Source organism: Apodemus sylvaticus, chromosome 7, assembly GCF_947179515.1.
Source record: "Apodemus sylvaticus chromosome 7, mApoSyl1.1, whole genome shotgun sequence".
Taxonomy (NCBI): domain Eukaryota; kingdom Metazoa; phylum Chordata; class Mammalia; order Rodentia; family Muridae; genus Apodemus; species Apodemus sylvaticus.
In genome coordinates, this window is record NC_067478.1 from 110,714,314 (window position 1) to 110,740,331 (window position 26,018).

At 46.1% G+C, this 26,018-nt stretch overlaps 1 protein-coding gene across 4 annotated transcripts in view; it reads right to left on the reverse strand.

Moving 5' to 3' along the window:
• Matcap2 (microtubule associated tyrosine carboxypeptidase 2) overlaps positions 1-26,018 on the reverse strand; it is a 55,792-nt gene continuing 29,774 nt past the window's right edge. For 2 of the 4 annotated variants that reach the window (XM_052188815.1, XM_052188813.1), the window contains 6 exons: positions 23,194-23,888; positions 17,052-17,195; positions 16,031-16,163; positions 11,588-11,893; positions 4,769-4,866; positions 1-649 (listed from right to left, as the gene is read on the reverse strand). In XM_052188815.1, the coding sequence (XP_052044775.1) occupies positions 491-649; positions 4,769-4,866; positions 11,588-11,893; positions 16,031-16,163; positions 17,052-17,195; positions 23,194-23,888 (1,535 nt within the window). In that variant the 3' untranslated portion in view covers positions 1-490. The remainder of the gene's footprint in view (positions 650-4,768; positions 4,867-11,587; positions 11,894-16,030; positions 16,164-17,051; positions 17,196-23,193; positions 23,889-26,018) is intronic. The other 2 variants (XM_052188814.1, XM_052188816.1) reach the window with 2 other exon arrangements.

Here is a 26,018-nt window from a genome sequence, read left to right on the forward strand (position 1 = left end):
ACACACACAGAGTAAGACACACACTTTTCCATAAACTGAGAGGGTAATGAAAATGTATAAAATAAGAACTGAACAAAAAGCTTTCAATCTCCTTTTAATATTACTTAACATAAGAAAAATAAGAACTCTTAGCTATTGCTAGCCTTCTGGGGTGTTACAAAGAACTCCCACTGTTTAGCAGAGGAAATAGAACCATGGAGTTTACAGAGCAGAGCGTAAGACCGGCCACCTCCAATCCAGAGCTGGCCTGGTGCTCACGTTCACAGCTCGCCCGGGAGTCACCAGCAGCGGAATCTTCATCTGTCTCTGGAGAGATCTGAATGAAAAGAGAAGCGACTTCCACCCGCAGTCTATAGAAATGTTTTAGGAAAATAGTTTGAGGTCTACATATAACTTAGAGTTTCGGCTGGCTCCTGAGAGCCGCTCTCCTCCAGTTCTGCAGGTGCGGAGTGCCCTGGCCGCTAACAGCCGCCAAGCGCCGGCTCTCTGCTTAGATGAGGTCCTTCAGCTCGGCGTCTGTCAGCTCGTTCACCTCCATGATCTTCTCTAAGTGCTCCATGTAGCGGCTGTGGTCATGAAGGAAATGCGGGACTCGCATGTTTTCAGTGACTGCCAATTCTTTTAAGCGATCCACGTCTTCATAAGATACCTGAAGAAAAACAAAAAGGAACTATTTTTGCAACTACAAGTGACATCTGGAGGGGATCAAGGACATTAAACAAAAATGTGTGGATGTGAGGCCAGGCGTGGCGGCTCACATCTTTAATCCCAGCACGTGGGAACTTGGAGGCAGAGACAGGTGGGGTTATCTGTGAGTTTGGGGCCAACCTCTACTACATAGTGAGATTCTATTATCAAAACCAAAATATAAAAAAAAGTAGTTGCTTACTTTCCTTTGCTGCATTAAATGAAATATTATTTTATGGCCTCTCATAACTAAGCATAAAAAAGAAAGTCAGTATCTGACTGCATGCCCTGTCTTAAAACTAAGTCAGTCTGTGTGAACGTTAGACAGTGAGCCTCCTGTGTGTTCACAGGAGACTTTGACCTCTTCGGTGCTACTGAGCTTCCAAGTTTGGCCTGAGCATGCAAGGAAAGTACTCTCCCACTAAGCCACATACTCAGGTAGGAGAGACTTCAGACTCAAACAAATCCCCATTAAATCTAAATAAAGACAGCGAGATCAAATCTGAAGAAGAGACACTCTTCCATGCTGGCTTCCTGATTCTGTTTATTAAGCTGGAAGACATAATTTGTTAGATTCTCTTGCTTTAACTTTGAATTTTTCTAGGCACTTAAAAAACATGGTAAACTCTCCCCGCTGGCCAGACACACTCTACTGGGGAGGGACTGTCCCCACACCCCATTCCTTGTAGGCTCAGAGATTCGTCCACTGTGGCAGCACAGGCTAGCCTTACGTGGATGGCCAATAGTCAGGATCGAGGCTCTCTCCACAGGAGAGAATTTTGTAAAGGAGCTGTAAGCCTGGCCCGAAGCCTGTGGCTGAGGCGGTCAGAGCCCTGGCTGGGAGCTGCTGGTACTGCTGGGAATGGAGCTCCTACCAGATCACCCTCTAAATAACTATGTTCCCGCTCACAGGTGATCGCTGCTCTCGGCGGAGGCCGGAGCAGGTGCCTTCTGCAGTGGGCAGTAGTTAGTACAGACATACACAGCCAGTCAACGTGTCAAGAAGTAAGTGACATTTGAATAAGCAGCCATGCCGGTGCTTAACCCCAGCACTTGGGAGGCAGAGGCTGGCAGATTTCTGAGTTCGAGGCCAGCCTGGTCTACAAAGTGAGTTCCAGGACAGCCAAGGCTACACAGAGAAACCCTGTCTCAAAAAAAACCAAAAGAAAAAAAAAAAGAATCAGCAGCCATAAATGGGCCATCTGTGCCACTCTCCCAGTCAGGGGAGATGGAAGGAGGGTCAGGAAGAATGCAATAGCTGGTGGTGTGGATGCTGAGTTCTGACTGAATTCACAGCAGCTATGATGACCCACCCTTGACCCGAAGCTGAAGGTGAGGGCTCAGGAGCCCCACCTCCACCCTCCAAGTTGTAAGTAGTTAATGGTTGAAGGCAAAGGAGACACTGTTTGGCAGTGTTGCCACTGGTGGGCTGCCCGTGTGTCTATAATCAGCACCCACCCCCAAACACACACACACACACACACACACATTCCCATAAGCAACTGTAAAGAAACTTGAGTCATTAAAAAACAGGCATGAAGTCATGAATGCTAGCAGACATTTTAATCCCAGTACTTGGAAGGCAGATACAGACAGCTAGATCTCTGTGAGTTCAAGGTCAGCCTGCTCTACATAGGGCTGCATAGTGAGAAACCCTGTGTCAAAACAAGCCCATGAAAAGAGGAACTAGTTGAGAAGAGAAAAATGTTTACAATTTTATAAGTTATTTTTACTTTTAAATTCCAAATCAAGGCTGATCTTATTTTATTTTATTTATTTTTTGAGACAGGGTCTCACTGTGTAGCCCTGGCTATCCTAGAACTCAGTATGTAGATCATGTTGGCCTTAAATTGACAAGAGATCTCCCTGACTCTGCCTCCTGAGTGCTGGATAACGGAGTGCACTACTAAGCCTGGCTTGGCATGGCTGATGTTAAACAGCCCATCTTCTGATCACCACTCTTCCAAGGTTGGCAGGAAGTCTTTTTGAGAAGAAACCACAGTCATATTGCACTTCCATCTTATTGATTTTTAATGTCTGTATTATCAAAGTTACTTATTTGTCCCCCTAATAATGTACTAGAAGTAGATCTCAGCTTGTGAAATATATATGTATTTTTAACATGTTCAAGAATGTAGTCAAGTGTGTGCCTGTATATATGTGCCTGCTGCCTTCAGAGATCAGAAGAGGGTTTGGGATCCCCTGAAACTGAAGTCACAAGTGTTTATGAGCAGCCATGTGGGTGCTGGAAACCCAGCCCTGGTCCTCTGCTAGAGCTGCAGATACTTTTAATTGCTGACCCATCCCTCCAGGCCCCCAAATGCATTTTTAAAAACATTTTTTAAAACATTTTGTGTGTGTGTGTGTCTGTGTGTCTGTGTGTCCATGCCTGCCTGCCTGGGGCCAGAAGAAAGCATGGACCCTCTGGAGTAGGAGTTCCGTGTGGCTATGAGCCACACACCATGTGGGGTGCTGAGACCCAAGCCTGGTCCTTTGCAAGAACAGCAAATGCTCTTACACCACTGAGTCATCGCCCCAAGGCCCCAGGGCCTGGAACCTTCCAAGTCCACTGCTAGGACTTGTTGTTTAGAAAGGATTCCTTCTAAACATCAGTGTTAACTGACAAAGGATCTGGTCACCTTGATGGCCACACACAATGAGATCTGTGCTATATTTTAATTTTATACTGAATTAATGACAACTCTTTTTGGAAATGGTGTGGTCATGTTAGAGCATGCCGTTGTCCACAGGAGAGCTCAAAAAGGCCATGCGTCATATTTATAGCTTCCTTTCAAACACTCTTAGAAAAACATTTTAAAGAAAGGTATTGTGGTGCATGCCCACAATCTTAGCACCTGGAAACACTGTCTCAAAAAAAAAAAAAATTTAAGGTCTGTAGTGGTAAACAATTATATAATTATAAAATCAGTACCGCCCCACCAGGCCTCTGCGCCAAGTCCTGGGGGATCTCGCTCAGGGCAGCTCTCACTGTCGCCGCAGCCAATCTTTCCCAGGAAGCTCTCACTGCATCCCAGCTGTGTTTCCTCCTCTCTTGTCATAGACTCTGTAAATGGTGGGAATTCCATGCTTCTGCCCGGCACCCACTCCTTCCAAGTATCCAGTAAAGCTTGACTCTTAAACTTGAATAGTTAACCAAATATACTGATGTATAAGAAACTCCCAGCCGGTGGTGGCGCACGCCTTTAAACCCAGCACTTGGGAGGCAGAGGCAGGCTGGTTTCTGAGTTCGAGGCCAGCCTGGTCTACAGAGTGAGTTCCAGGACAGCCAGGGCTACATAGAAAAACCCTGTCTCAAAAACAAACAAACAAACAAACAAACAAACAACAACAACAACAACAAAAAACAATTCCCAATTTTATAAAGCCATTTACAATGATAAAGTCGTATCCCAATATTTCTTTTTTTTTCTTTTTCCTTTTTTTGGTTTTGGATTGGTTTTTCCGAGACAGGGTTTCTCCCTTTCTGCTCTGCTTGTTTGGACCTCACTCGCCCTCTCTCTGCCCCTCACTTCCCTCACAGGGATCCACCTGCCCTAGACTTTTGAGCCCTGGGATTAAAGGTGTGTGCCACCAAGCTGAAACTAGTAAGGTGGTTGTTTATTGGTGAATATTCTATATTATAAATAATTATTTATGCTTTTAGATCATTGGCCAAGGAATAAGGTTGTTTCCTCCTCCTCCTCCTCTTCTTCCTCCTCTCTCCCCTCCAATCACTGGCCTCTCACTGCCTCAATGTAAATGAATAGAAATATCTTGCTGCAACAAAGGTCACCATCAGCAGCTAGTTGGGGGCCATCCTGGGCTCCATGAGATCCTGGTTCAAAAACAAGCAAACCCAAAAGCAAGCCCAAAACTGATGTTTTTTCAGAAAAAGATGCACATATAAATAAAGAACATTTTCCCAAACCCTCTATTCCTGTGTCTTACTTATCACAGAGAACTTTCCTTCAGTTATCACAAAAAGAAACCTGTTCCAGCAGCCACAAAATAGCAGGCTTGGCCTTGAGTTGCCTTGTCATACCCTCAGCCTGCAGTCTGGTCTGGCCCGCCATGCACGCACCTTGCCCAGGGCAGTCAGCAGATGAAAGTCTATGGACTCTCTGAACCGCAGGATTTGAAGGATTCCGTCCAAGTACACCTGGTCTTTACTGAAACACCCTGGAAGAACAGAACAGTGCTTACTTCCTTTCTCTTTAGATGAATATTTATAATATCCTTTCCAGCCCCGGTGTTTACCTTCTCATGTTTATAGAAATACAAATCTGTATTTAAAACATTCTATTTATTATTTGAGACAGGACCTCACTCACTGTGTAGCTTTAGTTGTCCTGGCAGACACTATGTAGACTAGGCTAGCTTTGAACACACAGAGATCCACTTCCCTCGTCTCGTGCCGGGATCAAAGCGTGGGCCAGCAGGCCTGGCCGTGTTTACTTTTATTCAGTTATCTTCACAACTTAAAATGTAGGCTCTCAGAAAGTAACAGGACAGAGAAGTACCGACAGCACAGAGTCCAGGCCTGAAGAACGAACTGCTTTTCCTTAGCTAAAATGACATCTTCCCCCAAATTAAAGCCAGGTACTTAAAGTCCACGATGTACAAATATCACCCACGCACACCCACGTGAACATGGGCAAATCCTCGGCGTGAGAGGGGCTTGTGACAGGGAGGTCTTAACCAGGGCAATGTGGAGATGTGGGGTTTTGCAGGTCCCATTTCCCTGCCCTAACTCCTTGATAAGGAAGGATTGTGGCCCTGAACACTATGTCACATACCTGTGATCCCAGGTATTTGGGAGGCTGAGGCAAAAGGGTCTTGAGATGGAGGTTATCCTGGGTGAGATAATATGATATTGTTTGGTTGATTTTGTTTGCCTATTTGATTGATTTATTATGTACACAGTGTTCTGCCTGCATGTATGCCTGCAGGCCGAAAGAGGGCACCAGATCTCATTACAGATTGTTGTGAGCTACCATGCAGTTGTTGGGAATTGAATTCAGGAAGAGTAGTCAGTGCTCTTAACCTCTGAGCCATCTCTCCAGCAGCACAGATTGGAGGTTTCTTTAAGACAAGGTTTCAGGCTCAGGAAATATCTCAAGTCTGTAAATTGTTTGCCTCAAGCATGAAGACCTGAGTTCAATTCTAAGAATCTTTATCTAAAAACAGTCAATGAAAGTGGCTCTTGTGTAGGTCAGGCTGGCTTTGAACTCACATCTATTTCCCATCTCAGCCTCCTGGGGAGTGGGATTGCAGGAATATGTACTATGCCCAGCTAAAGCAATAGTTTAATGGTTTAAAAACTGTAAAGCCCAGATTCATTTACACAGGGAGCTGCTTGTCAGCCATGTGAGACCTTGTCTCAAAAACAAAACAAAAAACTTAACACGATGTGTGTGTAGCCACGTTGGTACAGTTCTTGGAAGCTCAGCACTGCACAACCCTGGGATAGTGGTGCACATCTGTTCTCTAGAGGCGGGGGTAAAAGGATCAGAAGTACACAGCAAATATGAAGACACCCTGGACTACCAGACCTTGTCTTAGGGAACAAGGCAAACAAACCAACTGATGGGTGTGCTGGTGAACTCCTTCAATCTCAGCACTCAGGAGGCAGAGGCAGATCTTGGTGGGGGGTGAGGTTGGGGGTGGGAGAAAAAAACAACCAAAGAACCAACCAAACCACACACACACACACACACACACACACACACACACACACGCTGTGAGGGGGGTAAGTAATACATACCGTAATCCTAACACTGTATGGAAGTAGAAACAATAGCCTGGCAAAGTCAACAACAACCCTAGCTACACAGTAAGTTCAAGGCTAGCCTGACTCTCAGAGCCAGCTCCTGACTCAAAAAATAACTCAGAATAAATGCACTTGAGGTGATTTTGATCTTCCTTCTTCCTATGAAAATGGGGATGAGACCCAGAATTTAAAGAATGCATAGCATTAGACCAGCCATGGTGGCACACACATTTAATCCCAGCACTTAGGAGGCAGAAACCAGTAAGTCTCTGTGAGTTTGAGACTAGCCTGATCTACATAAGAGAGCTACATAATTAAGAGCCCTTGTCTCTCGAACAGACAGACAAACCCAACCTGCTCCAGGACAAAAGCCTGCATAGAAGTAGAAGCAGGAACCTCTGGAAGGAGCCCCCTTTCTACTCAGTCACACACAGGACCGTCCAGGATGGTGTGGTGCTCACACTGAAATCCCAGCACGTGGAAGTCTCCACGCACGCACAGGCCAAGCCCACCAACTACACAACAGGAGACCCAGGCGCAAACAAAAAAGCCACAGTCAACACGAAGAAAACCTCCTGCCTTGCCAGAGCTTTTAAAAAACAGCATGCAAGTGGACTATGTTCTCTATGTGGTCACATATCAAGTAACTATTGCGAACTTTATTAGGTACGCTAGTGAGCAGGCATGGCAATTAGAAACAATCCTGACATCCGAGCTCATCCCTGCAGCCCGCGGAAAAGCCGGATACAACAAAATGTGTGCGGCATTGGCCTAGAGGAGCCGGGGAGCCAGGTAACTGCAGAGATGGGGCCTCAATAGGGAGGAAGGAGAGCACTGTCTCTAAAAGTTGTCCTGCAACCTCCACATGCAGGCCACACTGCATGTGCACCCGTGCTCACAAACATATCACACACACAGATGCACACACGCATGCATATGCACACAAGTACACACACACAAAAATAAATAAAAATTATCTTCCTCCAAACAAAAACCCTACTGCCAAGGTGTCTGAAGACCCTCTGACGAGAGCACTGGAAGCCGATCTCTCGTCAGTTGTGCACGCACCATGCCCATGCGCTAGCAAGCAAAGAGAGCTGCCTCCCCCCCCCCCTCTCTCTCTCTCTCTGTGGTTGCGCTCCCGCTCTACCCAAAACTTCAGACAGAAGGCTAGGCATCAAGAACATTTGCCAAGTTCTGTATCCCAAGCATGGGTGGGTGGATGGCACCAAAGACGATGTAAAAAGAAACTGAAAAGCCAATCCACAAAATGGTAAAAATATTTGTAAATCTTACATCTGACAAGAGATTTATATCCACATAAAGACCTCTTGTGATTCAATTTAAAAAAAAAAAAAGGAAATAATCCAATTAAACTGGGGGAAAACAAGCACATAGTTCTCATAAAGAAAAACAATGATCAGCTAAGCAAATTAGGAGATGCCTGATACCACGGTCTTAAGTAAATGCAAACCAAAAGTATAAAAACATGCCTTTCCACATCTACACTGTTTGTACTACTGCTGGTTTAAAAATGAAAATCATAAATGCTGGCAAAGATGTGGAGAGGAGCACCAAGCCCTGGATGTAGTAAGCCAGCGTGGTCACTACCGACGCCCCCAAAGCTAGGCACAGTCCCCATGTCCCTTGCCTGCTCTGCCTCTAAGCAGAGTATGGTGACTTAGGCTTGTGAAGATCTCTGTGTGCTCCAGGCCAGGCTAAGCTATGAAGTGAGACTCAGTTTCAAACTCCACCAAAACATCCACTTGTGGGTATAGAGTCAAGTGTAAGAAAACCACACCGCACGTGAGCTCCAATAGACACCCACGGCAGCAGAACTCCTGAGAACATAGCTGCACCTGCGGAACCAAGGCCAACCCCCACGGGTCTGAAGACACCCTGCCGGGCCACTGGGGTTCTACTGGCAGAGGCAGGTGGATCTCTGAGAGTTTGAAACTACCACAGTCTACATGGTAAGTTCCAGATCATCCAGGGTTAAACAGTGGGGCAGTTTTAAAAAAAAGAAAAATTGAAAGAAAATCCTGCTAATTGGAGGAAGCCAATCATATAATTCAATTCATCTGAAATGTTCAAAACAGGCAAATCTACAGAGATAAAAGGTAAAAACCACTTGAGGTATTTCCTGAAAGCTGAGGAAAAGAAGATACAGGGGAAGAATTTTTGTGGGTGTGTGTTTCTTGGGCGGGGGCTGGTAAACATGATATTCAGAAATTAGTGGTAATAACACACAGCTGGCTAACACTGAAAAATGATGAGGTGACATTTTAAAGGGGTGAACTACCTGTAAGGCATAGGCCATCCCAAATATCTCAATAAAACTGTTTTTAAAGTCAGAGAGAGGGACGGAGTTGATGCTCAGTGTAAGAGCACTTACTGCTCTTCCCAAGGACCCAGGTTGGGTTTCAGTGTCACACGAGGTGCTTCACACCTGCCCATCCCTCAATTTCTAGGGGCTCTGGTGCTCTCTGACCTAAGGGCACCAGGCATACATAAATGCACAAAGGCACAGACATACACATAAGTAAAGACAAATACGTAAGTCTTAGGAAATAAAGAAACTTCCAAAAAAGATTAGCTCCTGCTTAGCCAGCGACTGGTTGATCCAGAATACAGTGTGTACTCATCCTATGTAGTTATAAGAACTTTTACATTTACTTATTGTACTGGCTGGTTTTGTGTGTCAACTTGACACAGGCTGGAGTTATCACAGAGAAGGGAGCTTCAGTTGGGGGAGTGCCTCCATGAGATCCAGCTGTGGGGCATTTTCTCAATTGGTGATCAAGTGAGGAGGGCCCCTTGTGAGTGGTACCACCTTTGGGCTGGTGTTCTTGGGTTCTATAAGAGAGAAAGCTGAGCAAGCCAGGGGAAGCAAGTCAGTAAGAAACATCCCTCCATGGCCTCTGCATCAGCTCCTGCTTCCTGACCTGCTTGAGTTCCAGTCCTGACTTCCTTTAGTGATGAACTGCAATGTGGAAGTGTAAGCTCAATAAACCCTTTCCTCCCCAACTTGCTTCTTGATCATGATGTTTGTGCAGGAATAGAAACCCTGACTAAGACAAATTGATACCAGTGTAGTGGGGTATTCCTGTGACAACCTGACCATGTTTTGGGGAGGACTGTGGAAGGACTTTGGAACTTTGAGCTAGAAGAGCCATTAGGATGTTAAGAGCTCTGTGGAAAGTTCTATAGGAGCTTGGAAGATAATGTTAAGAACAGTGCAGAAGATGGAGGTCTGACTTGTGAAATTTCAGAGGGAAGATTAAAGACTTTTATCAGGGCCATGTTTCAATTGTGAAGATTCTGTGGTTTTGGTTAACTGGGGCTGAAGAATCAGCTAACAAGATACCAGAACCACTAAATCGAACCTTTGTGTTACTGGGACTATTGATGCTGGTTAGCTGGAGCTACGAAATTAGCGGTGATTAAGAAGAAACCAGCACCACTGAGGTGAAATCTTCTGGGAAGTGTTTTCTGAGAGCACAGAGGCTGTATTCCAGAGATAGCCACAGTTGTATGTTGTGTTATGGCTGGACTTGGTACTGTGTAAGAGTCACCGAGATGGTACTGGTTTTGAAGGAATAAAGGGGTCATGAAGAGCAGCTGAGGCTCTTGGCACAGTGAGAGGCCACGGAAGGCCATTGGTGAAGGTGCAGCCTCAGTTGCAATTGATGTCCCAGGACTTGAAGGGGTCATGCATAGGAGCAGAGGCTTGTCACCCTGAAGAGAGCCTATGAGAGGCTACTGGTAAAGCCTAATTACAGTGTTTTGGAGATGCCAGTACCATGCAATGACCACCAAGAACAGCAGTAGCAGCAGTGGAGTACAAGCAGCTGGAGCCTAGAAGACAAGCTGTGTGCTGCAAAGGGCAGAGCTGGAGAAGTGACCCAAGCCCTTGGAGGAGCCCAGAAGATAGTGAGTTGGATCCCAGACATTGAACCACTGGAGTTTGAGTTTTGCTTTTGGTTATGACTGTGCCCTGATATGTTTCCCTCTTGAAGTAAGAAATTATTCTAGTGGAGCCCACAGTTGAGAGACTTTGAATTTTTAAAAGATTTTAAATTTTAAAGATATTGGACATTTTGAAGTGATTGAACTTTTAATGTGTAAAGACTGTGGGACTTTTAAAGTAATTTAGATCTTGGGGATGAATAAGAAAGTAAGGGTTGAGGCTTAATAGTAATGTGTTTGTGTGTCAAGTTGACAAGGGGTCAATTGTACTGGCTGGTTTTGTGTGTCAACTTGACACAGGCTGGAGTTATCACAGAGAAGGGAGCTTCAGTTGGGGGAGTGCCTCCATGAGATCCAGCTGTGGGGCATTTTCTCAATTGGTGATCAAGTGGGGAGGGCCCCTTGTGGGTGGTACCACCTTTGGGCTGGTGTTCTTGGGTTCTATAAGAGAGCAGGCTGAGCAAGCCAGGGGAAGCAAGCCAGTAAGAAACATCCCTCCATGGCCTCTGCATCAGCTCCTGCTTCCTGACCTGCTTGAGTTCCAGTCCTGACTTCCTTTAGTGATGAACTGCAATGTGGAAGTGTAAGCTCAATAAACCCTTTCCTCCCCAACTTGCTTCTTGATCATGATGTTTGTGCAGGAATAGAAACCCTGACTAAGACACTTATTTAGCGTGTGTGTGTGTGTGTGTGTGTGTGTGTGTGTGTGTGTGTGTGTATGCATTTATCACAGTTTACAAGTGGAGGGGTCAGAGGGCAACTTGCAGGAGTCACCTTTCCCCTTCCACTGTGTGAGTCTCAGGGACGGAGACTCTTCAGGTGATCAGCCTGGCAGCAGGCACCTTTGGCCTGCTAAATCTTGCTAACCTTCCCTGCTGACTAGCCTCAAACTTGATTCCTCCTGCCCCAGCCTGCTGGCTGCTGGGATCACACAAACTCCTCTCCCTGACCAGCTCACTGTCACGCTTTGCAGTCTGCTGGCCTGAAATGTCCCAAGACGGTTAGGCAAATTAACATGTGTGTGCCATGGGCTCCGCAGCAAGGGCCTGGGATGGCCTCAGGTCCCAAACATGCCATTATCAGATTCAGGGCTTAAAACATGACCCAAACCACTAGCTAACAGCCAGAAAGTCAGAAGACCTACCATGGGGGAACACGTACCTGGCTCGGAAGTGTCCGTCCACCCCCTCTTGGCTCTTACACAATAGTCCCATCTTGTATTAGGGTCCTTGACAAACTTGCCAATATCTCTGAAGAGCTCACAGAAGGACATCTTGCTGGCCTGATACACCGTGTAGTACAGGAGCGCAGCCCTCCACAGAAAGGGGTCTTTTCTGAACAGGACACTATGAATGCTTGCCAGTCCTTCCTCCGTAGGATTGTTTGGCTTTAGCTCATGTTTTTTGCGGCCAATCCAACTGTTCCACGGCTGCTGAAGGTTGTTGATACCCCGAAAGTAATGCGTGCCTACATGGAAGAAAAGGTACAAATGACAAGAAATGACATTCTTGCCTTGGTCCTTTCCCAAAGAAAATTTGCATTTATCTGGAATATTCTCCCTCTGAGTCCCAAGTGCTAAAGGTTTGTTCCCAACTTGGTGTTCCTGGGAGGTGGTGAGGCCTTTAAGGTAGAAGGCCTGGTGAGGGTGTGGAGAAGGGGACCGGGAGACCCTTTCCTATTGCCTTCTCTGCCTTCCTGACCGTCCGTGTTCAGTGGCCACATGAGTGCACCATGGCTCAAGGGTAACAACATTGGCTCACAGGGAGCTGAAACCTAGGAAATCATGAGCAAAAAGAAACATTTATTTTTATTAAAGTTCACCCAAGCTTCATGAGACCTTGTCTCAGAAAACAGAGAGACAAACAAACAAATCTCTAAGATCTCAAAGCCAAAAAAAGGGTCTTTCACAGTTCTTTCCCAGCAAGCATGTCCTCAGGAGCTAAGGATGACCAGACAAAGACCCCAATGACAGTCAGTGTTGCTGGTCCACCTGGACAGCTCACTGGGGAGCATCTCAGACTGGGATTCTAGCCACTCCACCAGCTCAGAGTTCCTGAATGCACATCCTGGGTGCAGCACTCTGGAGTCAGGCCAGGCCTTGAAGGCCAAAGAACAGGAACAAACTCCTGAAGCACAGCAGAGGCCGCCAATACCCTCTGCCATGCCTCTGCTGGTTCAGGCCTGCAGTTTTAAGCTTTGTACTAAGAATGGCCTGCTCCTGGTGGGATGAAATCTTTCCTCGGCTTAGAAGGCTCCAATATCATGACCCCAGACTCCTTTGTTGCCTTTATCCCACAGACATGCCTCGATCCAAGGGCAAGCCAATAACGTTAAGGGAACCATGATGCGCTTTTCTATCTCCCAGAGAGTCCCACTGGAGAGGCACCCCAGACACCATGACCAGTGGCCCCACCTAGGATGAAGAAAGCAGATCTGTATCACCCAGATTTCCTGAAGGTGGTTGGGATTACCTCTTCAGGGGTGATGGGAACCTGAGGTAGGAACAAGGGGGAGGTTTAAGGATAGGGCCTCAGTTTATGTCCATGACAATAAGTTGAAAAGAATCTTGGTCCTGTCCTGACTGGAGACCTGAAATAGCTCTGGTTCCTTGTCTCGGCCTAAAATGAACAACTGACTGGAGGATGCACACAGGGGCAGGACTGACAACAGTCGGACAACAGTCGGACAATAGTCCTTTCTGGCAGCAGCTTTGGAACTGGGTTTCTAGATTCTCAGAGTAGAATGGTGTCTTAGTTAGGGTTTCTATTGCTGTGAAGAAACACCAAGAACATATCTTATAAAGAAAAGCATTTAATTGGGACTTGCTTACAGTTCAGAGGTTTAGTCTGAACTTTCCATTATTGTCACAGTGGGAAACTGGCAGCATGCAAGCAGACAGGGTACTAGAAGAGGAGTACCTACATCTGGTACTAGAAAAGGATAATCCAGAGTTCTACATCTGGATCCACAGGCAATAGGAAGAAAATGTTACATTGGGTGTGGCTTGAGTATCTGAGACCCCAAATTCTACCTCCTAATGACACACCTACTCCAATAAAGCCATGCCTCCTAACAGTGCCAGTCTCTATGACCAAGCATTCAAACACAAGAGCCTATAGGGGCCATTCCTATTCAAACCACCACATTCCTTTCCCTGCCCCCACAGGCTTGGCACCAGAACATAATGCAAAAATGTATTCAGTCCATCGGTAAAAGTCCCCAAAGTCTGTAACAGTCTCAAGCTTGTTTAAAAATCCAAAGTTCAAGGTCTCTTCTGAGACTCAGGCAATCTCTTAGCTGTAATCTCTGTAAACTCAAAATGAAAAAGCAGATCACATACTTCCAAAAGGATATATATTACCATTCCAAAGGGAGGAAAAGGAAACATAATGAGAAAGATCAGACCAAAGCAAGACTAAAACCAGCTGGACAAACTCCACCCTCTGCATCTCCACGTCTGTTGTCAAAATGCTCCTCAGCTCCCTGCCTCTTTTCAGTGTTGGCTGCAGCACACTTCTCTCCTGGAGCTGGCCCCGCCCCTGTTAGCATATGTATATATTTGGGGGCGGGGCAGGTATGCCATGGCTCTGGCACCTCCAACACCTTGGAGGCAATCCGGGCTTCACCTTCCACAGCTTCACACAGTGGCCTCTCTGCGCCTCCGTGCAGGACACCCCTGCCACACGCCTGGCCTCACTCAGCAACTAAACTTAGTTGTGGAGGGAGATTCCATAAACCCTTCCTTCTATCCTTGGCTCTAAAGCCAAAACCACATGGCTGGAGCTGCCAAGCTCTGTTGGTGGCTAGGGCTGGAAGGCCGCGCGGTCCCTTCATTCAAATGCATCTTCATCAGCATTTTGGGTTTGATGGTTTCCTACACTGCCTAAGCTTGGCTGTCCTGAAACTCAATCTGTAGCCCAGGCTGGCCTCAAACTCAAGAGATCCACCCATCCCTGCCTCTGGAATTCTGAGATTAAGGGCGTGCACCCCCACAGCCAGCCCAGAACCTTCCCTTTCACTAGCAGGAAGCTTAACTGGGTGAGATCTGCCGAGGTCACCACGCCCTTTCACCCATCGGCCATCAGGCTTCTCTTTAATCAGCTCATCCTGAACACAGGACTTAGCCACGTTCTACTTCTCGGCCGCCCTCCTCCTTGAACTGTATATTTTGTATCTTTCCTTGCTCAGCCCCATCCTTTTCATTACACATCTCTGTCAGAGTGAACACTAACCACACAACAGCATCAAAACTAGGCTGTTTTAAAATTTCCTCTGCCAACCCACCCAATCCAAAACTCTTCACTTTAGCCTCAGGAAGACTTTTCAGACAAAGGCTTTTGCATTCTTAGCCAAAATTATCAGAACAGTCTGTAGACCACTTACACATATTATTCTCCTCTGAGACCTCTTGAGCTGGGTCCCTACGGTTCAAATTACCCTTAGAACCACTGTCTTCCATGCGTCTACTAGTATGGCCCATTAAGCCCCACTTAAATCATTAAACTACTTTTCTAATCCAAAGTCTCAAAGTCCACATGGTCAGGCCTATCACAACAATACCCCAATCCTGTACCAATTTCTGCCTTAGTGAAGGTTTCTACTGCTATGAAGAGACATCATAACCATGGCAGCTCTTATAAGGGAAAACATCTCATCGGGGCCGGCTCACACTTTCTGTGCTTCACTCCATTGTCATCATGGCAGCGTGTAGGCAGACATGGTGCTGGAGAAGGAGCTGAGAATTCTACATCTGGATCCTTGGGCACCTTGGGCATGGCTTGAGGTTCTGAGATCTCAAAGCCCACCCCCTAGCAACACACCTCTTCCAATAAAAGCCACAACTACTCCAACAAGGCCACTTCCTATGGCCAAGCACTCAAACAGGAGTCAATGGGGCTATTCCTATTCAAACCACCACGGATGGGTTATATCCATTTCCCAATTATAGCCTGTCTCCTAAAGGATTGGCCTCTATCAGATGATCAGACATTACACTCACAATATAAAGCTATTTCCTTTTGTTCAAGAGAATGGAAGATATCTTTGGCCATTGGTGGAGACCTAACACTTCAAGCTACCCAAAACATTAGAGTTAATCTACTTGGGCCAGCCAATTACCTCGCTAAAGGACCACCTTACAGCAAAGTGGGTTTACTTTAAGCCATGATGAAGAGATGGTGGAAATAAACATCCCTTAAATAAGAATGTGCATTCCCTTCCCAGAGAGCCATGGAACAGTAGCTATGGCATGTGTTAACCCTGACGACGCCTCTTGAGTCTTTAATTTGAAAAGAGTAACTTTTCCTTTTCCTCCTTTCCTTAGCAAAGAGTCTTTTTCCTAAGCATGCATGCCCTCAATTTCAGATGTGGAACTAAAACCAAAAGGATGGAAATGACTTCCCAAGACAGTGCTCTAAAATTCTAATTTGAAATGACATACAATCACTTCTCGGCCTTTTGGCTAAGATTAAGTGAAATGACATATAGTTCCTGCGAAGCTTAACATGATGAATTTTTACTAAATATTGCTAAGGAAATAAACACTCTGAAAGAACAGCGGGTAACTCTTGAGTGCCAATTGCGCCAGTGGGAAGGGTGCCCTACCTATCTCGTGCCTCAGCATGCCCTCCAGCCAATGCTCTCGTGCGGTAGAAACATTGATGGTTAGAGTCGGGCATCCGTTTACTACTGTCATGGATGCCCTGGAAAGCAGGTCTTCGGTGAGATGAACTACAATCTAGGCGGCAAGAGGAGAAACACACACACAGGGCTGGTGAGATGACGCAGTGGGTTAGGGTGCTCAACATCAAGGCTGATGACCCAAGCTCTCTAAAACCAACATGCTCCTAGTAACTCCCAGATGCTGTCCCCTTGTCCTATGACTACCACACACACTGTGGCATGCATGTTCCCACATACATATAAATATATAACTATATCATACACACATGCACAGTCATGCATACACAGAAAATATAAAGGGAGAGGAAAGAAAGTTTTTGCAGAAAAATTATGGACCTATTTATTATCTAATTAAACTAAGTTGATGGGAGGGAGGGAGAGAAGGAGGGAGGGAAAGAGTGAGGGAGAGAGGGAAGGAGGGAGGGAGGGAAGATGGGAGGGAAGGAAAGAAGAAGACAGAAGAAAGGGTACACCAGAGACTAGAGAAACTAAAGCAACAGAGAGACCTGCAGGCCAGCCTGGGCAACTTAGTGAGATTCTACGGCAAGCAAAAGTGAAAAGAGGGGCTAGAGCTTCATGGCAGAGTGCTTGCCCAAGCCTCAGAATCCACACAAAACTGGAAAAAAAACAGCGCATGTGTGTGTCCAAACCTGCACCTTGTCAGTACCAGTTTTGAGACTGATGACTAAGAACACTACAGCAAAATCTCTCTTCTATAGTTCTGAGAAACTCACACAGTGCTATATGCTACACATACAGGAATGACACAAGCAGCAAAAGACAGGTGGCAAGTGCCCAATCCAACCAGGAAAACAGGACTATCCAAACAGAATCTTGCCCTGCCCACCCACGGCCCATACCTCTCCCAGGCCCCGCCCACCCACGGCCCTTGTCTTTCCTAGACCCCGCCCACCCACAGCCCACGCCCACCCACAGCCCATACCTCTCCCAGGCAGCCTTCCTTCACCATGTACTTTCTAACGTGACTCCAGATTCGAGTTTTAGATAACAAGCTACCACCAGTAGCTTGTTCAAATTTTTCATAACTTCCATATTTCTGTAAAGTCAGCTCCATAATATTGATGGACTGTAAAAGAGAGATTAAGTCAACAGTTCATGGCATTCTGAGATTAAGTCAGCTAATTATGACCTTATTTGTCAAGACACATTCAAATTTACTAGTTACAGGGTTAAGCTGAAACCCTAGCTGCATGGTTTTTTGTTTGTTTGTTTGGTTGGTTGGTTTGGTTTTTTGAGACAGGGTTTCTCTGTGTAGCCCTGGCTGTCCTGGAACTCATTCTGTAGACCAGGGTGGCCTTGAACTCAGAAATCCACCTGCTCTGCCTCCCAAGTGCTGGGATCAAAGGCGTGCGCTACCACTGCCCGGTCTTCCCCCCCCCTCCCCCCCCCCTCCCCGCATGTTTTTCTAGGCTTACACAGTTCCCTCTGATGTTTGAAAATGTCTTACAAGTGTTCTTGCTGGCCCAGTGGGAAGCGGGATGCTTCCAGGGTTCCTAACTGAAAGGAAAGGAGGTTGGGGAACAGGAGGAAGCTCTTCTTCCCTGTCTCTAGGCTCTTTAGCTGGAGATGCAGCATCTGACATACCGCACATTGCACCTCTAACTGCTGGCTCCTTGACAAAATACATGGTGGTTTGGAAGAACTCCAATGTAAACCAATTATGTCTCCAGATCAGTCAGTAGGTTACAAGTACCATTTAGATAAAGGAGTAAAAAAGTTAAAAATTTAAAAATATACAAGACAACCAATCCTCTGTAGCAATCTATAAAATTGCCTCTGTAACTTAAAATGCATCTATTTATTTACTTACTTGTGTGTCATGGGTATTTTGCCTGCATTTATGTCTGTGTACTACTTGGATGCATCTGCTTTTTTGGGCACAGTAGCAAGGAATATTTATTCAAAAGGCAAGCAAAAGTCCTGATCAGAAATACAGAGAGTAGATCACAAGACTGAAAGAGTTCTGAAGGGCAAAGCCAGCTTTTATTCTGATGTCAAAAATAATACTCTTTGGTGACACTGATGAGGAGGAGGAGAAAGAGAAAGAGAAGGAGGATATTAAAATATTTCCATCTTTCATCTAGGGCAATGCACTATCCACTTCTCGTCATCTTAAAAAGTTGAGATGTTTTTCCAGATATATACAAAGTGAAGACTAATTAAAACTGGTAAGAAACACAAATTATCAGAAACTCCAAGAAAACCACAGGAAGTAAGCCTCTAAGTCGGAGGAAAGCCGACAGTTCTGGGTGCATTGCTTCGCTGCACGCTGGGCGGGCTGACTGCTCTGGCAAACCTGCCTGGTCCAGGCCCCAGAACTCACACGGCAGTGCACGGGCTCTGTGACTCTAGTTCCAGGGCACCTGCCATCCAGTTCTGGCCTCCACAGGCATTTATGCCCTCACCACACTTACACACAGGGAACACACCCATTCACATAACAATAAATAAATCTTTTTAAAACCCCTCATATACAGAACATAAAACAAATCTTCAAGAAAATGTATGAAAAGAAATCCTGTTTTGGGCTGTTGAGAGACTGGTAAGGACAGTGGCAATCTGCCAGAAGGTTTGGCCGAGCTCTGCCAGCAGCAGATGGTAACCAGCGCATCCTGGCTGGCATGGGTCCATCAGCACTATAAACACCACAGCGGATATGTCAAAATAGGAGGGAAAACAATCGCATCACCAAGTGTGAGTCCATACACGAATACATTGCTAAGGAGCAGGGATGCATCATCAAGTTATCACAACTCAAAATGACTCCAACAGGCTTGCTGCCAAAGCACTCCCAAAAGCCTGGCTCTTAGGAGGGCCAAGGGCAGTGGCACGAGGGTGGCCAGGCTGTTTCTAGATGCAGGCCTAGGCCCGCAGCTCATCTTTATGCCTCTTAAATCAGAACCTGCTTTTTGATTGGTTTTTTGGGGGAGAGGCGTTGCACTGGCTGACTTTGTGGGTCAGTGTGACATGAGCTAGAGTCATCAGAGGACAAAGCCTGCTTGATGAAATGCCCCCTCCATGAAATATAACTGTAAGGCACTTTCTGAATTGGTGATCAGCAGGGGAGGGTGAGCCCATTTGTGGATGGTGCCATCCTGGGCTGGGTTCTACAAGAAAGCCAGCTGAGCAGACCAGAGGAGGCAAGCCTGTAGGCAGCCCCTCCATGGCCTCTGTGCCAGCTCTGCCTCCAGGTGCCAGGGCCAGCCCTGCTTGAGCTCCTATCCTGACTATTTCTAATGATGAACAGCAATGTGGAATTGTAAGCTATTCAATAAACTCTTTCCTCCCCAACCTGCTTTTTAGTCATGGTGCTTTGTCACAGCAATAGACAGTGACACCTAAGACAGTGACGGTGTTTTTTGAGACAGGGTCTCACTGGAACTCTGTAGAGCAGGCCAATGTCAGTTCACAGAGATCTGCCTGCCTCGGCCCCTGAGCACGGGGATTAGAGGCGGTCGTGCAGCCCCACATCTGGCCCTAGAACCTGCTTTGTTTGGTTGGTTTTGAGACAAGGTTGCTGTCCTGGAAATCACTCTATAGACCAGGTTAGCTTTAAACTCACAAGAGATCTGCCTGCTTCTGCCTCCCAAGTGCTGGGACTAAAGGAGTGTACCATGGTAAGCATCCTGAAGTTCATCCTATATTCAAAGCTAGCATAAGGCATGTAAATACTTCATCTATAAAATGGAAATCTTTTCTCTATAAATGCCCGTTGTTGTCTCTGATGGATAGCAAACGTTCTGAACAGTCTCAGTGTTCTTCCAACTGCTCCACCTTTAGTTTAATGGCCGATTTTGTTTTCTGTTTGGAATCTGACCATCACAGCCACTCCTCCCACAGTTATGTGCTAACAAATAATCTCTCTTCTCGAGTGCAGTTTGATCCAGTGAAAACCTGTTTACAGTGGGGACCCTGACACAGGAGGAAGGGTGTCCCTGTCAGAAGCGGAATGGGTAGGAGGCCTGGCTTCCCAGCAAGGCTCCACCACTTAGCAGTGTGATTCTACCTTAGCAGTGTGATTCTACCTTAGCAGTGTGATTCTACCTTAGCAGTGTGATTCTACCTTAGCAGTGTGATTCTGCCTTAGCAGTGTGATTCTGCCTTAGCAGTGTGATTCTGCCTTAGCAGTGTGATTCTACTTTAGCAGTGTGATTCTGCCTTAGCAGTGTGATTCTGCCTTAGCAGTGTGATTCTACCTTAGCAGTGTGATTCTGCCTTAGCAGTGTGATTCTGCCTTAGCAGTGTGATTCTGCCTTAGCAGTGTGAGTCTGCCTTAGCAGTGTGATTCTGCCTTAGCAGTGTGATTCTGCCTTAGCAGTGTGATTCTGCCTTAGCAGTGTGATTCTGCCTTAGCAGTGTGATTCTGCCTTAGCAGTGTGATTCTACCTTAGCAGTGTGATTCTGCCTTAGCAGTGTGATTCTACCTTAGCAGTGTGATTCTACCTTAGCAGTGTGATTCTACCTTAGCAGTGTGATTCTGCCTTAGCAGTGTGATTCTACCTTAGCAGTGTGATTCTGCCTTAGCAGTGTGATTCTGCCTTAGCAGTGTGATTCTGCCTTAGCAGTGTGATTCTACCTTAGCAGTGTGATTCTGCCTTAGCAGTGTGATTCTGCCTTAGCAGTGTGATTCTGCCTTAGCAGTGTGATTCTGCCTTAGCAGTGTGATTCTGCCTTAGCAGTGTGATTCTACCTTAGCAGTGTGATTCTACCTTAGCAGTGTGATTCTGCCTTAGCAGTGTGATTCTGCCTTAGCAGTGTGATTCTGCCTTTCCCAGGCTTGCTCTCTTCACTGGCAACATGGAGATGCGAGACCTTTACCTATTTACAATTATCGAATTGCTTTAAGGACAAAATGGCCATGGGGAAGTCCATGCTCTGTAATCTAGTTCCCAAGTCACTATACAGTATGGAATTTGTCAGAATTGCTAGCTTTCAATTTTAGAATTTAGTGTAAGTAAGTGTTTTATTAGGGGAAGTGTCTTTCCTATGTTGCTAATATCCAACCCCAATACTCCATTTCCTTTTTTTCCAAAAAGTGTAAAATCTAAGATTTTTGTCCTTAATTCTGAATAACTTCATAGACTCAATAGACCATTTTACCTTAGCCTTTCAAATACTCAGACTACAGGCATAATCTAATTGCACCCAACAAGATAGTCTTTGTGTGAGGTTGTTAGGGTGGGAGACTTTAGATAGGGTCTCACATAGCCTACGCTAGCCTTGAACTATGTAGCCAACGGTGGCCCTGACCTTGATTGTGCTAGAATTATAAGCATGGTATCCTTAAACCCATCCTTTGAAACAGTTCAGCAAGGGGTCAGAGAAGACTCAGAGGTTCAGAACACTGGCTGCTCTTGCAGAGGACCCTGGTTTGAGTCCCAGCCTTATACTGCAATTCATAACTGTCTGTTACTCCAGTTTATGGTCTCTAAGGGCACCAAGCACACACATTTTACACACATACATGCAGGCAAAACACCTACACACTGAATAATTGTTTTTAATTTAAAAAACCTGCCTGTATTTGGTAATGATTCTGGGGCCTCACACACTCTAGACAAGAGCTCTAGCACTGAACTGTATGTCCACTGTGGGTGGCATCATTCCCTGGGCAGGCAGACCCTGACTGTATAAACACTAGGTAAGCATGGCTCTGCCTGTGAGAGACCCATCCAGCAGCCTTTCCCATGCTGTCTGCTGTACCCGCTTAGCTATGAGCCAGTTCCCTGGGTAGGGGAATGCTTCATGGAACTGCAAGCAGACCTGCCTTCTAATTCCAGCCCTGACGCTCCTCAGCGATGAGAACCCATAAGCAAAAATAAACCTTTCCTCCCTCCCATTGCTTCTGGTCTGTTTTATCACAGAAACAGAATGAACCTAGAAGTAGCCTGGCTAGCTTATACTGGAGATCTTCCTACCACAGCCTCCTAAGTGCTAGGGTGAGTTGTATGTACAGCCTCAAAAGGTTGTTTTCAGCACTAAGGGCAGGTAACTCCTTAAAATTATTTTACATATGCTATGTATTTCCTTATGTAATATAAAGAAGAGAGGACAAAAGCAGAAGGATGAGTGGAACTACAGACGACAGCAGACTAGGCCTGGGTGCGGCTCAGTGGGCAGGGCTTGCCTAGGAGGCCTGAGCCCAGGCTCTCATCCCTACCAGCACCCCCTGAGGTAAGCAGACGGACAGGTCACTTTCCCTACACAGGAGCTCTAGACCAGGCTGGGCCGCGTGAAATCCTGTCTGAACAAAAGCAAACCAAAGGGTGCGTGCTGACTGGGAACAGAGCAGGAGGAAGTGCACAGTGTGCTTAAAAGCTTTTCAAGCTAGATCTGCAAGCACAGCCCTGTAATCCCAGGACTTAGAATTCATGTTTAAAACTGTGTGTAGTGTGTGGGGCACACATGCCTAGGGAGTCAGAGTCAATTCCAGAGAATACTGGAGTCAATTCTCTCCCATCTAACCTTGCGTCTTGGGGACTGACTGACCTGCGCTTCTCAGAATTAGTGGCGGGAGCCTTTCCCTGCTGAGCCATTTCACCAGCCTGCTCCTAGTACTTGGAAGGTGGAAGCAGAGAGATCTAGAGTTCAAGGTTATCTTCAGTGCTACTGTAAGTCTGAGGTTAGCCTGGGCTACCAGATCCTGTCTCTCTTGTGTCATGAAGGGATGTCATAGATGGTAGAACAGTTGCCCAGCGTGTCCAAGACCCCAGGTTTGATCTCCTAGCCCGGAGGGGAAACACAAACAGTGCGGCCTACCCAACCCTTATCTGATGGCTGGCTAGGGAGCCACAATTCCTAATTCTAAGTCAAAGCACAGAACAGTGTCTTCTAGTCAGAGAGCACAGCGTGAAGTCTATAGATTTTATTACCACAACATAGTTCTCAGAGAGGTGGGCAAAAACACTCACCTACAAATTTCTTATCACATAGCTACCCCTCCCTAGTGGGAGCTGATAATAGAGGATATGGAGCTATCTATCTCCTTTTGCTTAGACAAAGGTAGATCATCCATCACTCTAGCTACGTAATGATGAACTACTACTACAAAAGTGGCATTTTACCTGCTTAAGGAAGCGGTCAGAGGCGGTGCTGTGTTTAGCTAACACGCCTGGCAGACTGGGGTTGGCATACTCGAACTGAGGGTTGTAGGTATAGTCCGACTTGAAGAACCGCAGCTTTTCTTTCTCCAGGTTGACGGGCTTTATAGCCGTCAGAATACAGAGCTTTTTCCCGGACAGGTCCTCTCCCCTCTCAAAGCTCCGGCACAGCTGAGGCTGCTGCTTTGGCCTGGGGAGCGGGGTCAGATTGCGTCGCTTGACCTTGCTTTTCGGCTTAGGTGGCAGCACTAGGCTGCTTCCTGTAACAGAGATATCACAGGTAAACTTTACAGGACTTGGTACTGAACTAGTGACAAAAACAGCAGACTGCCTGTCTAGGCAGTACCAAGTACCAGCGCTTGCCACAGGCACCAGGGCTGTCATCCTGTTAGGGTCTTTGCTATGAGAGGAACTAGGAGATTTGCTGGGCTTTTTATGTTGTCTGGAGCAGGCAGAGGAAAACCGCTTTTGTGAGTGGTGCTTTTTCTCCTCCTTGCTCTGTAGCAGAACATTGTAACTACTGGTTCCAGTTGTGAAAGTGTCCTTGAGAACTCCAGAGGACAAATTCGAAAAGCTTCTTTTGCTGTCAATGATCAGTGCCTCTTCCGCATTTAGAACAAACTTCTTAGCAAGTTCATGCTCAGGCCAGTGAAGCTTCTCTGTGATAATAAACAAAAGCAAAACAAAGAGACAACAGAGATGCCAGATGAAGCACACTGCGGATAGAATGGAAACCTCCCTGAAGCCTCTGGGGACTTTATAAACTTGCAAACATCTTTAGAAAAGCTAGTTCAAGCATTAGAAGGTCATATTACTATGCTACCATCATTCATCTATTGGAATGCTCAGCCTCAAGCCACACATGTGGTGAAAGTCTGGTAAATGAACTAACGCACACAAGTGCCTCAGTGCTGTGCGCTTCTCAAGGACAGACTGTAACGACACGGGGTCACCATCCAAAACTTTCGACAGTAATACAAGCTTGACATTTAGAACTAAATACAAAGATAACCATAGTAGAGGAAGCATACTGTGGGTGTGCTCACACCTGTAATCAGAACTCAGGGAACAGAAGCAATAGGACTGTCTGGGCTCTGAGGCCAAACTGGAGTAACCAGCGAGTGCTAACCCAGAGTCGCACAGCAAGGCCTTAGTTAAAGAACTAGCTGGGTGTGCTGCCAAATGCTTTAATCCTAGCACTAGTGAGACAAAGGCAGGAGGACCTCTGAGTTCAAGACCAGCTCCAGGATCAAGTTCCAGCACAGCCAGGGCTACAGACAAATAATTAAGATAGAACATTAACACCCCCCCCCAACCAAAACCTCAAAAGTACAAACTCAACAGTACTTTTCTACCTTAAAAACATTTTTAAGATTCCAGAGATGACAGCTGGGTGCGGTGGTGCTGCCTTTAACTCCAGCACTTGGGAAGCAGAGGTAGTGGGTCTGTATGTGTTTGAGGCAGCCTTGACTACAGTGAGTTCCAAGGCAGCAAGGGCTACACAGTGAGACCCTGTTTTAAAAAAAATCAACTGGTGATATATGTGGTGTAAGCATGTTTAGTAAGGTCAGTCGCTATTAACAGGAGTTAAGAGCTGGGACTACAGCTCGGTGATGGAATGGTTGCTATTTTCCCAGCACAGAAAAACAGTAACAATATTTTTGGGTGGGGGTGAGGGGTAGTACCACATGCCTGTAATCTCCAAACTTGAAAGGTAGCAGCAGGAGAATCAGAATTTCAAGGCTAGACTTAGCCATGGACTTTTAGACCAGCCTGGGCTACATGAGATGCTGTTGTCAAAAAAAAAAAAAAAACTATCTGTAATTACAAAAGTGTCAGTAGGTTAGACAGCAGCTGAGGACGCTGTCTTTAAGCCTCACACGTGCCTTACGTTGTACAGACTTAAGTCGTGTAGACTGCTTGCTCATGTACCGGCCTCAAAGCTGCCAGCTGTCAGGTCTAACCAGGAATTCCTGCATTTCAGAGATGGAAGTAGGAGGGTCAAGAGTCCAAGATTATCCTTATGAACACAACAGAGCTCTAGGATAGCCTAGGGACATGAGACCCTGTCTCAAAAGCTTAGTTTCTGTCCTTTAGAATCTTTTATTCCTCAAACAGATAGTGTATTCAGCACGTCTCTAATAAGCATCTCTATAAAGACATACTTGAGTTGTTTCTGTGCAATCTGGTGCTAGGGATGAACCCATGGCCTCCCACACTCTAGGTAAGCACTCTTCCACACAGGTACAGCCCAGTCCGACACCGACTTCTGACTCTATAGCCTTTTAATAGCACAGCACAGCACAGCACATGGTTAAAAGAGGCATCATGGTCATCACACAGGGCAGGTGCCTGGCAGGTTTCCAGCAGAGTCTGGGACATCCTTTTTATAGGACAGTTACTTATATGATGAGATAATCCAAACTAGCATCATGTCAAATTAGAGCAGGGTGTCACTTGGTAGCCCAGGCTGGCCTAGAACTCACAATGGTCCTCTTCCCCAAGTGCTGGGATTATAGTTGTGTGCCACCATGGCTGGCAAAATGTCAGTTTTAAAGTCCAGAAGTTTAGTGTTTAGGGTGAAGAAACAATACTAGATCAAAGGCAGATAACAGCCATTCTAAGTATGTAAGAAACCTAAGGTCCTATTTTTAGTAAGTAAACTTTCTTGCCCATGGTCTAAGTGAGGGCAGGAGGGTCAGGTCACTTTGTTGACACAGCAAGCATAAGGCTAGGCTGCATCATGAGACCCTACCTCAAGAAAACCAAAGAACAAACCCAAAATTTCT